This window comes from Pezoporus flaviventris, unplaced genomic scaffold, assembly GCF_033815535.1.
Source record: "Pezoporus flaviventris isolate CSIRO_AGI_PZ_B2104156 unplaced genomic scaffold, CSIRO_AGI_Pfla_v1 ptg000008l, whole genome shotgun sequence".
NCBI lineage: Eukaryota > Metazoa > Chordata > Aves > Psittaciformes > Psittacidae > Pezoporus > Pezoporus flaviventris.
Genome location: NW_026892556.1, coordinates 2,716,467 through 2,728,665, shown reverse-complemented (window position 1 = coordinate 2,728,665; position 12,199 = coordinate 2,716,467). Strand labels below are relative to the sequence as shown.

Sequence of the window (12,199 nt, the reverse complement as noted above, 5' to 3'; positions counted from 1 at the left end):
GGGACAGGACTTTATGGGGACAGAGCTCTATGGGAACAGAGCTCTATGGGAACAGGGCTCTATGGGAACAGGGCTCTATGGGGACAGGGCTCTATGCGGACAGGACTTTATGGGGACAGGACTCTATGGGGACAGGACTCTATGGGGACAGGACTTTATGGGGACAGGACTCTATGGGGACAGGACTCTATGGGGACAGGACTTTATGGGGACAGGGCTCCGTGGGGACAGGACTTTATGGGGACAGGACTCTATGGGGACAGGACTCTATGGGGACAGGACTTTATGGGGACAGGGCTCCGTGGGGACAGGACTTTATGGGGACAGGACTCTATGGGGACAGGACTCTATGGGGACAGGACTTTATGGGGACAGGGCTCCGTGGGGACAGGGCTCTATGGGGACAGGACTTTATGGGGACAGGGCTCCGTGGGGACAGGGCTTTATGGGGACAGGACTTTATGGGGACAGGGCTCTATGGGGACAGGGCTCTATGGGGACAGGACTCTATGGGGACAGGGCTCCGTGGGGACCGTGGTCCCACCGCTGGAGCCCCTTGCTGCGCGGACCGGGTCGGCTTCGCCGTCCGCGCTCTGCTGTCCCTCGCGGCGGCCCGTCGGGCCGGGTCACGTGGCTCACCTGGGCCAGGTGAGGCGGGGCTGGGCGCCGTTCGCTCGCTCGCAGGTAACAGCGGGGGGGGGGGGGGGGGGGAGCCGGGCCCCGGCCGCGACCCCGACCCCAAACCCGGCCCCGGCCCCAACCCCAACCCCGGCCCCGCCGCCGCTCGGCGCTTCCCCCGGCGGGGCCGCCCGCCCTGGGCCCGGGGGCAGCAGCAGGAGGCCGCGGCCGGGAGGGGCGAGCACCCCCGTGGCCTCCCCCTCCGCCAAGAGCCGGGTTCTCCGTCTCCGTGCGCCCCGGGCCGGGGAGGCTGGCGGCTGAGGGACAGCCCCCCCAGCGCCCCGGTGCTGTCGTTGTTCCCCCCCCCTCCCGGCTCTGATCCCCTCCCTGCTCTGGGGCCTTCCCGGCCCTCGCCCTGCGAGGCTGGTGTCGGTAGGAGCTCTGCCGGGGGGTGCTGGGTCTCTCTGGTCCCTCCTGGGGTCGGCTTGGCGTTGGAGAGCCGATACCTTGATGGGGAGCGCGGCGGGGACGGGAGGCTCCCCCCCCCCCCCCCCACAGCCGCTGTTCTCTGCTGCCGGCTTCTCCTCTCCCCAAAATCCACCGTCTGGAGGATGTCGGGGACGCAGAGAGGGCAGAGCAGCCTCTGCTTGGGGGCCCAGGCGGGGCTACCCCTCCCCGCAGCGCTCCCTTAGTGAGGAGGAAGGGGCAGCACCGAAGTGGAGTCCTGTAGTCAGCTGGAACAGGAGGTGCTTTGGGCCGGGGGTGCCGGGGAGCGTTTGGCGAGAGGCAGTTCCTTGTCTGGGCTGTTTGTATCCTAGGTAGGCTCAGCTGAGAGGGTGCAGCAGCACAGCGAAGAAGCCAGCTCCGTGTTCCTCTAGGCCAGGGTCTCTATTGCTGCCCCCTGCCAGGGGTCTGAGAGCTTTATGGGGTGGCTTTTGGCATCTGGCAAGGCTGTTTAGAAACCACTTCTTGATGCTTCCATCTACTTACGATAAACTGGGTCGTATATCCTGCATTTAGGTACCTCAGTTACTGTTCTTGCTTCCCTAGTCCCTAACAACAACGGCAGTGTGGCTATTGGCAAACCGATGTGACCTTGTTAAGTAGATTCACTACTTAATTTAGCTTTTTCCAAACTCTCAAAGGAAACCCTGAACAATGAAGATCTTAGACCCCGGCTAACTCATAGATGCACAAACTCCTCGTTCTTCTGAAGCAGATGCTCAAGTTCTTTAGGAGGATCTTCACTCTCCACACCTGGTACCTGTGTGAGACCAGAGAAAGCTCCCACCCGTCTTGTGAGTATCAGCTCGGCCGTGGGTTTCAGTCAGAGCTTTTCTTTAGGGCTGTGTTAGGCAGCTGGCTCCAGGTTTCAGACCAGTCCCTTGCCGCTGGATCGAGGTGCTGTGTCTGGTCTGTGCTCCTGGGGAGCTCCTCCAAGGTGTGAGCTGGTGGTCACAGCAGCCTGAGCTGAGAAGGGGAGGGAACGGGGCGAGCTCAGTGCTCAGGGCCAGAGGCGTCTCTGATGCCTGATGCCACCGGGGGTTTGTGCAATGGCAGGCAAGAGGTTTAATCTCTGTGCCTGCAGGTGTCTTTCTGCAGAGCTGCGATAATGCTCCTCCCTGTGTCAGAGATGCTCTGAAATGTCAGAATGTTATATATGGTTATATAAATGGTTGTTACTGTGCAGTGCATGCATTAAAATCTGATGAGGCCATGGTATTAAGAGCGTTTTAAACTGCATTACAGTACTGATGAAGCTGAGGTAAAAGCCATGTTCCTAAGTGAAAGCAATCAAAACTCTCCACTGATGCTCAGTCGGGGGAGCTCTGCCTGCTCAGCACTGAAATTGGAGTGTCTGGGGCTTTTATATTTAACATATTGACCAGGAATGTGCAGAAGGAGCTCCTGGGACATGCATTGCTTATGGATTTTTGTAAGATAATGGAGCCAAAGCATTCCTGGAAAGCAGTGGTGTGCTGTAACTGCCTGACTTTCACTCTGGGCCTGCTTCTTTGTGTGGAAAACACGACTATTTGTTTTTAAGAAGGGCAAAGGAGGCAGTACTCAACAGGATAGGATAGAGGTATATATTCATGCTTAGGATGCCCTAAGAAAGTGCATAGTAGAACAGCAGGGAAAGTCCAGAACTGCTTAAGCTATGGCTGGGCTTTCACTGCTTATTAATTAGCCTAATGAGGATTTAAAAGGATCTCTTGGGGGTGAAAGCAGTGTTAGCCAAGAGGCTTAGAAACCGTGGGCAGTTTAGGGCCCCACCACAGTCTGGGCTAAAAGCAGCTGCAATAGGAGTAGTGGAGGCTGACAGCCTTGATGTGACTTTCCTCTCCACCACCCAGTGCTGAGCTTCCTTCATAAAGGGAGATAAAATGTGCCATGCTCTGCTTGATGGATGTGTGGAGCTCAAGTGTGACAGTGTGCAAACACAGTTTACTCCTGTGTGCAGAGCTGGGGCTGTTGTGTTAGTCAGTGAGAATGGTTGAGCACGTAGGCTGCTGGTAGGGTTTCTGTAGTAGGGCTTTGTGAAGGTTTTGCTCCTGTGAGGCTTGATTTGAGAGTGACTTGATGACAAGATTTTCTCTTTAATCCAGAAGAAGACAGTTTTCATAGGAAAGCCTTTGGCATAACTTGGCCTTAGCATGACTAGCAAAAATCATTAGTGTTAGTAACGCTGCTATTGCTAAACCCTCTAAATAGCATTGAATAATTTGGAGTCTGAATTGGCAGCTTGCATAATGATTGATTGCTTGTCATCTCCTCCTGGGCATGGTGTGTTTTGAAATGGATAGGCACTGTCAGGGCCCAGCTTAATCCTAAAGAATGCAAGACAAAGGGGAAGTTGTTTAAAAGAAGATACTTTCCCTCTGGAGCCTGTCAACTGGCTCCACCTATGGCTGTGATACTCATTTATTGCTTTGGAGCCTGAGTCTTCCAGCTGCATGGAGGAAACCTCTTCTGAAGGATATAGGGATTTTGATGTCTTAAAAACAGTCCTTTTAAAACAGCTCTTTTGATTGAAGCATCTCCTGAAAGGAAGCAGCAAAGTTGAATGGTTGGAGAACCCTGAAACACAGGCTGGATCCCCTCCCTGTGCAAGTGAGAGCAGTGTGAATCCTAGTGCAAAATGCTTGTGCAAATAATGGGACTATCAAATTGGGGAATCGCTGAATCTAAATGTTGGGTTCTTCTGTGTTGATCAGCAGCTTGCTAAGGTGAAACTGGTGATGAATCCTTTGTTTGACTTGAGACCTCCTTGTTCTGCAGGTGCCTGAGCAGTGAGCCATGCTGGGCCGGAAAACAGGACTCCCCCACGAGCTGAACAGCCACCGCCAGCTGAACCAGTCCTACCAGGAGGCTGTGCCCCTGCGGACCAGGGCATCCAAGGAGGCAGATGTCAGTTTGGAGGTGTTCAGTGGCTCTACACCTGAAATCAAACAGGGCCGCAGCAGAGCCCAGCAGATGCGGGATAGGAAAGGTCGCAAAGCTGATCTCAAAGACTCCAATGGGAGAGAGGCAGAAACGATTACCTTTATTTCTGGTACAGCAGAGGCTCCCCCAAACCAGAGCTTTTGCTGTTCCTCTCTGTCTCAGGCCTGGAACACATACAAGGCTGTTTTCTGTTGTATAGTGACCTGTGGGGGCTGCTTTCAAGACTGCAGTGTCTGTATCCCCTATCCAGGGCCCACCGAGACCTCCACTGATGATGGAAAGAATGGAGATTATAATGGGCGATTGCCAAACAGCCCTGCCAACGTCTCTCCCACTGAGAAAAATGGGAACCAGATCAAAAAGTCCAGCATGGGTAGCAGTTTCAGTTACCCAGATGTGAAACTGAAGGGCATTCCTGTCTATCAAAACAGGAGCCCCAGCCACCACCTGGAATCAGATTCGTGCTGCAAAGAGCTGCTGCCAGAGAAGCCCTTCAGGAACAGCATAGAAAAGCCACCCCTCCCCAGCAGCCACCGGAGTTCAGAGGAGTATTATTCCTTCCACGAGTCTGACCTGGACATCAGCGAGCTGAATGGCTCCATGTCCAGCAGGGAGATTGATGTCCTGATCTTCAAGAAGCTGACGGAGCTCTTCAGCGTCCACCAGATCGATGAGCTGGCCAAATGCACATCAGACACTGTCTTCCTGGAGAAGACCAACAAGATCTCAGACCTCATCAATAGCATAACTCAGGACTACAACCTGGATGAGCAGGATGCTGAATGCAGGCTGGTCCGAGGCATCATTCGCATCAGCACCCGGAAAAGCAGAGTCCGGCCCCATATCTCTATCCCAGCCAGCCAGAGCCATGAGGAGAAGTCCAGCAGAGGCAACGCACCAGACAGCGGGAATGAAACCATGCTGGAGTCCATGGTCATCAGCCAGGATGGTATGTGTGGCTTTCCTGGTGCTGCTGCTTCAGAACAAGAGGGTTATTTTCATGGAATCACAGAGTAGTTTGGGTTGGAAGGGACCTTAAAGCTCATCCAGTTCCAACCCCTGCCATGGGCAGGGACACCTTCCACTAGAGCAGCTTGCTCCAAGCCCCTGTGTCCAACCTGGCCTTGAACACTGCCAGGGATGGGGCAGCCACAGCTTCTCTGGGCACCCTGTGCCAGCGCCTCAGCACCCTCACAGGGAAGAGCTTCTGCCTAAGAGCTCATCTCAATCTCCCCTCTGGCAGGTTAAAGCCATTCCCCTTCTCCTGTCCTTACATTCCCTTGTAAGAAGTTCCTCTCCAGCTTTCTTGTTGGCCCCTGTAGATACTGGAAGGCTTTTCATTTTATCAAAGCCATGGAGATGTGACAGTGGAGCAGAAATGAAAGCCGGTGCCTGTCTTCAGGCTGGGCTTTTTTTCCTGGGATGTGTGAATGGAGCTCCTTCTGTATTACTGGAGACCTCTGCTTCTCACCAGTGATTGTGTTGGGGCTTTCTAGATAGTATCTTTCACTGTCAAGGAAGTTTGTGCTGAGCAATAGAAGTTCTGCTGCTACTGCAATGATTCTGCTTTCCTCCTCACCTCTAAGCTGGGCAGAAAGACTGAGTCAAACTTAACTGGTATGACCAGATGAGCTGGCTTGTGCCTGAGGATGTCCAGTTACTCAGCTGCCTCTTTCCCGTGAGCTACCAGTGCTCTTTGCTAATGCCACCCTTAGACTATACTGTGACTGGGAGCCTCCTTGGAGCTGGGACTTCCTCCACACAGTGGGTGAGGAGCTGACAGTAAATATCCCTGCAGAGAGGAGGGAAGGGCTGCTGCCACAGCGTAAGTGCTTCCTGGCTGTTTGAGGGATGCTTTCCTCCTGGTCTGGAGCACTGACCTCCAGAACAGCTTGTAAGAGAGACCTTGGAAAGCTCAGTGTGGGGGGTAAGGAGAGGTCCAGAAATAACGGAGGAGGAAACCCGGGTGGTTTAGCACTAAGGCTGCTGTTGCTTCCTGGTGTTTAAGAACTACAAAGCTCAGATTACCAAGACAATGGTGGAAGCAATCAACGGGACTTTACCTCTCCTATTACCTGAGGGTGGTGCCTTCCAAGCTGAGCCCTGTGTATTCCCTGGCTGGGATCAGTCTTGAGTCACAGCTGCCCATCCTTTCATATCTCAGCCCCTCTTGGCTTTCATTCCAGATCTGGACGTGCAGATATCTGAAGAAACATCAGCAGATGTGATAGCCAGGAACATGAGGCGACACAGCAGTGCAGGTAACATACCTGGCCAGGGTCTTCATTGCAGATATGCATCACAGGAGTGAGAGGAATGCCCTGGATCTCCCATGTTACACCATCCCTCCATTTTCACCCCCGAAGGCTGGGCTGACACCTGTCTCTTTAGGTTACCATAAGGAGAGTAGTTCTCTTGAGCTTTGGGCATGAAGGGAGCTCAGAAGACTGCTTGGGTCGGTGGGTGCTGGAAAAGAATGGAACCCAAGTCTGGAGTGATCTCTGTCCATGCACGATGCTTGGCCTGAGAGCTTTCTGTCTTGGGGTGTCTGTGGGGCTGTATTTGGGGTGTGACTGGCTAAGGTCACAGCTGGGTTACACTGGGAACAAAAGGAACTGTGCAAAAGAGAAGCAGGGCAGGGTGATGGGCTGTCCCCTGAGCTCTGATCCTCCCGGCATTACATGCTCCACTCCAAAGAGCAGCCCAGGGCTAAAAGACAAGTTTTCTCCTGCATAATAACAGATCTGTCCTAGGAGATGGCTACAATACAGGCAGGGTTGTTCCCTGCCTGTGGGCTTTGTGTGGCTTTCTCCTCCCTCATGATACACAAAGCCTTTGTGGCAGATGCTTGCCTAACTGCCAGGCTGCTATAGTTCACGCTCTCTAATGTCACCCTCTCTTCTCTTTCCTCTCCAAGGCTCTCCAACAAGCAGAGATTCCTCTTTCCAAGACACAGAGACTGACTCATCCGGGGCACCTCTGCTTCAGGTGTATTGTTAAGGAAAAGGACCCAAGCAGCAGGCAGGCATTCTGAGGCTCTGCTGCTATCAGTTTTCTCCTCTTTCAATATGGAGTGTGCTATGCCACTTACTTTTTCCCCCCAGTCCACCCTGATCCTTGGTTGAAGCCAAATTTCTCCTGCTCTCTAGATTTCACAGGATTTTTATGTTTTCTTGAACAATATAGAACATCAAGGAAGTGAACTGTGGAGCTAATGAACCTGGGAGGTGAAACATGTGCCCAGGGAAGAGATGACAGACAAGGAAGTATCAAATAACTTGTGCCTTTGTGATTTCCATACTTCATGTTTAGCTTCAACAACCTCTGTGGCCCAGCCCTTTTCCTCTGCTTTTGAGGATCTGTTGCCCAATTCTTGCTTTCTGGCATTGCAGAACTCAGTTTGGGTAGGGAAGAACTGGGTGATGACTCTGTGTTTGTGCTGATCCTGAGTTGAGGACCGAGCACTTGCTCTCCAGGGACCCAAATCTCTATTTAAAGTTGCTGGGTGAGTCCCAAAACCTTTTAAGTCCTTTATCCATGGTGCTTGCAGAAGCCAGGTCTGCCTTTTTCTCCACTGACCACCCTTAGTGGTGTCATCATCTGCTGCGCTTATGAGAAGGTTCAGGTAACGTGGTTCATTTAATCTCTGGCCTCTTGGGGTGTCTCCTGAGATAGTGCCAGTCACAGAGGGGTGGGATGCCCGCACAGGCATCCCCTTTCTCAAGGAGACCACGGGGGTCAGTGCTGCAGTCACTGCCAGGTATGGGTTGACCTGTCAGCTCTTCCTCACTCATCTGCCCAGCCCTCTGCCTGGCATTCACACTGGCTGCTGGGCCAGCCTTGCACTTGGGATATGGCAGCAGAGGGAAAGTTGGTTCATTTTGAATGGGTTTTGTAGTTAGGAATAGGGCTGTTTGCCTATTCTTGCTTTGAGAGGAAAGCATCCCCTCAGGGGGTCTCCAGGGGTCCGTGAGGACCTGCCCTTCTGTGCCTTCTCCTTCCCTTTGCTCCGCTCCAGCTGCTCAGAAGCAGGAGATGGGGCATTGCCACCCCGAGGGCACAGTGCCAGCTGGCCTTGAGGGCTGCGGCGTTGCAGCAGGAGGAAGCTCTATCTTACTGCTGTTACCACTTGGATGTTTATCAGAAAGCAAACAAGGTGAAGCCATGGGACTTGTTTGTCCGTTCAGGTGCCCTTGGACGTGAGCAGAAAACACTTCAGCTGTGTTTACCAGCCATGGCATAAACGCACCCACTGGTTTCTGGGGGAGAGGGAAACCAAAATAGCCCCCGTGCTTTGGTGTGGACCATGGTTTTGTGCCTGACTTGAACTGAACCGTGCCTTTATTTCCTAGCCTGTGACTACTTTTCAAATGGTTTGCTAGGTAGGGAAAGGATTTAATTCCTCCCATGAGCAGCCAGGCTTATTTAACCAGCCAGATCCCTTTGAAATGGTTCAAGTGCCTGTTGGAGCCTGGTTTTGTGACCTGCTCGTTCCTGAGCATGCCTTCCTAACTCATGGACATGACCAAGCCCACACCTGGGGACGCTGACGGAGAGAGCCTTTGAAAATAAAGGGGAGAGACTGAGACTTGGATTTGCCTTCCCCTCCCTGCTTTGTTGGGTTGTGAAGAACCCCATTGATGCAAGCAGGAGCCTTGAAGCCAGGCCAGGACTCCCAGAGGAGCTGTGTTTGGTCGCCTCCTTCCAAATGCTACTGAACGGACCCCTTTTGGCTTCCTGCTTCTGAATGGATTTGTACATCTGTGTTTGGACCAGTTTACTTCAACCTGTGCACTGAGGCATCAAGCATGGGTCACGCTGACATGCAGCTCTGTGCTCTGCGCTGAGCTGTGGAGACGAGGCCTGAGGATGGACTTGCAAAGAGCTGCCAATCACCATTACAGATGCAAGAGCACGTTTTTCATGTTTAGTCTTTGTATGAAGAGTGAATGTGGATGGATTAAGCTTGCAAACACACCCCCACCCCCCCCAAAACCCCACCAAGAGGAAGACTCTCAACTGGATGGTCCCTGAAGCTGGTGCCCCTGTGGTGTCTTATGGGATTCTTTTGCACTCCTTGGCCTTATATGTCTGATTTGGTCATTTTTATAAAGCAGAACGATGTGCTCTTTACCTGTGCTGTGTCTCTTGCATTCCTGCTGGCAGCAGGCCAGGGGAAGCCTGGGCCAGGCCAGGAGCATTGCCCAGAGCATTGCTGGTCCCTGCTTTCCCAGCAGCACATGGACAAAGGTAACTTTGTCCATTGGGCAGTGCGTGCCCAGGGGGATTGATTGTTCAGAGGCTGAACGTTGTGGGCTGGTGCACGCAGGGAAGCTGGGGGCAAATAAAGGAGCTGCTGGGAAGTGCCTGTTTGCACACAGGGAAACTTGGACCTTCCCTGAGAGGTGATGCTGGAACTGAGCTCAGGCATTAATAGAGGCTCTGGAGTGGCTGCTGGGCTGGATGGATCTGCTTGCAGGGGGGAGGTTGGCTCACTCACTGCCCCTGTGACCTGAAGGACCAGTTTTGCACTGATTTCACTGCAGGATCTCAGCTGATGACCTGCAGAGCCCCATTCCCTGGCACTGACCTTCTCTCCCCCTCCGTGGGCAGAGGACACAGGGAGGTGGTTGTGGTGGGTTTTTTCCCCTTGGTGTATAGGACATCTCCAGGCAGAAGAGGGTGGATGGGGTGAAGGATTGGCATTAATCCCTTCTTTTTGTTTTCCTTAAGTGTAGTCTGTTGAGGACTTCTTTGGTCCATGCAGACAGGCAGAAGACTTAACCCCAAACCTGAGTCCTGCACACTGTCCCTTGCCTGTTCTATCCTGCTTCTCCTAAACCAACCCACCCTTAGGCACAGCCCACTGCACTTGTGTGAGATGTGTTTCCTGGAAGGATTTCAAAGCCATAACCAGGTAAATGCTGCTTTCTCTCTGAGACAGGTCTCCAGAGGAGATACTGTGCCTGGAGCCCTTGAACCAGCTGCTTGGGGCCCCAGGGACATGGAGCAAAGGCTGCCGGCGGCAGCTTGCTGGTCCACCTCTAGCAGCCTGTGTGGGGATGTGGCCATGTCCCCATCTGCTCCTAAATTTCCCTGCTAGCTCCCTGGACAAGCCTGGGCCACACTTTCCTGCCCTCTGCCTGCCCTTCCTCTCTAACCCCCTCCAGTGCTTTTCCTGGAAGCAGGATGTCTGCCCTCAGCACTCATTGCAGTGACCAAAGTGACTGAGGAGCTGTAGCACACAGCATTGCTTCTGCTTCTCTCAGGCCCATCAAATCCTTGGGAAGAGGCTGTTCCTGAGGAATCCGAGTCCAATCCCTGCTCAGTGCAGCTCTGCTCTCAGCTCATCCCCTGCCCCAGAACACTGCTGCCAAACTGCTGCTATGGGATCGCTGCAGTTCCTGGTAACAGCGGCAAGCTTTGCGTTTCAAACTACAACGCTGTGGCCAGCTCTCCTGCTTCCGAGTTCACTGCGTGGACCGTGGGGTTTCTCGCTCACAGCCACACATGGAATGAACCCACAGCGGGGTTTTGTCTGCTGAAGGTTGTGTTTGTGGTGACCAAGCTGCCTGGGCTGCTGCTGTGGTGGGTTTTGCTCTGTTGAGTGTTCTGCAGGGACCTGGCAGGGGTTGGTTGCCCAAGTGGGGATCTTACAAACACAAGCGGGCTTTACCCAGCTGTGTGCATGTGAACGGGCGCTTTCCACCCCGGTACTTCCTTCTGGGAACCTGACTCAGCACCTTTCTTTTCCTGAAGACGTTGCTTGAGTTTTATTTGGCTTGGTTTTGCCAGCAGACTCTCCAGAGACTCGGTGTCCTCGCCATGCCATGGCTGTGCTGCTCTTTAGTGGCTTCAGTGAGACCCAATGTACTGAGCAGCCCAAGGAACCCCCCGTCAGGATCAGTAACTGCTGGGAACAGTTCTTTGAGTGCTAAAGAAATCAATCCATCTCCCCTTTACACTCTGCACTATTGATTTTAGTGTGTTTAGGAGTTAGAAAGTGGATGGATTGACACTGATTCTTTACAGCCTTGGCGGTAGCAGAGGAGCTGGGGCTTCTCCTCAAAGTGGTGATGCTCAATAGCCAGTGCCTCTGTTTCCCTCACTGGGGCTTTGCTGTTTCGTTGTTCTTTCCAAAGCAGTCTGGGCTGCTCCCCAGTCTGATCTGCAGTGGTCATTAAGAGAAGCTAAGCCAAGAGCTGCTGGAGAGCAAAAGGAAAGACTGGGAGAACCCTTGACCGCATGGAACATCCTCTGCAGAGCCTGCAGCCCTTCAAGGGATTGCTCTTACAGCAGGTGCGAAGGGGCCAGGCCACTGGAGGAGCTCTGGGCTGTGCTCTGCTGCGGCTCCGGCGGGTGGCAGCACCCAAACGGCTTCTCCAGGTGACTTGGGTGTAGGAAGGCAAAGGGACCTTCCCCACTCTGCTGGGCCTTAGGCAGGGAAGATGCCAGCAGAGATGAGGATGGATTTGCAGGGGTGCTCAGTGTTTCCCTGCTGTGGTCTCCAGTAACTCAGATTGAGATGGGGCTTGCCGTGCTTTAAACCACTTCTGCAGCTTCTCAGACCAGAGCTGTCCTGCCTGGCATGATTTATTCCAGGGAAAACTGTCCTTCGGAAGCAAAAGGGTGCTTTGGATTCCCCTTGGCCTGGGGGAAGGTCAGTGGCAGCTGGATGTTTGCAGACCACAAGGCCATCAGGAGAAACACCTTCTGTTCCGCTGGCTGGAAGGGTTGAAGTCCAGGGGTAGTGCTGGGATCAACCTGGGATCACAAACACAGCGCCGGGCATTCACCTGCAGCAGGTCTGGAGCCACAGTGAGGGCCCTGTTTGCCTTTCCCTTGGCCTGCCTGGAAGGCCAAATGACATTCCTTTACCCCCAAACCCTCCCTCTCTGCTTCCTCTGGGGCTCCTGCCACTGCTTCTTCCTTGTCTTCACTCTGTCTGCTCTCAGGTGCTTCCCAGCCTGCAGCCTGAAGGGGCAGATGTGGATTGTCACAGATCCATTACCCTGACCCCTGCTGAACACACCATGAGCCACGACCCTGCAGGGGCTGAGGACCTGAGGTTTTGGGTTTGGTGACACGGAATGAGCTCCACAAGCAGCACAGGCACCCCAAGGCCATGTACCTG

The 12,199-nt window shown here is 53.5% G+C and overlaps 1 protein-coding gene across 1 annotated transcript; it reads left to right on the top strand.

Annotated features, from left to right (window-relative positions):
• Positions 1–1,365: 1,365 nt before the first annotated feature.
• On the top strand, positions 1,366–9,198 carry KDF1 (keratinocyte differentiation factor 1). Its single transcript, XM_061449909.1, has 4 exons — positions 1,366–1,916; positions 3,901–5,014; positions 6,252–6,326; positions 6,983–9,198. The coding sequence occupies exons 2-4, from the start codon at positions 3,919–3,921 to the stop codon at positions 7,063–7,065; spliced, it is 1,254 nt and encodes a 417-aa protein (XP_061305893.1). The 5' UTR covers positions 1,366–1,916; positions 3,901–3,918; the 3' UTR covers positions 7,066–9,198.
• The last annotated feature ends 3,001 nt before the right edge of the window (positions 9,199–12,199 follow it).

Excerpts from the sequence above, each read along its gene's own strand:
- KDF1 (XM_061449909.1), top strand. The coding sequence starts at position 3,919 with ATGCTGGGCCGGAAAACAGGACTCCCCCACGAGCTGAACAGCCACCGC. Across the intron at positions 5,015-6,251 it reads CATGGTCATCAGCCAGGATG|ATCTGGACGTGCAGATATCT; the intron begins GTATGTGTGGCT and ends CTTTCATTCCAG. Across the intron at positions 6,327-6,982 it reads GAGGCGACACAGCAGTGCAG|GCTCTCCAACAAGCAGAGAT; the intron begins GTAACATACCTG and ends TTCCTCTCCAAG.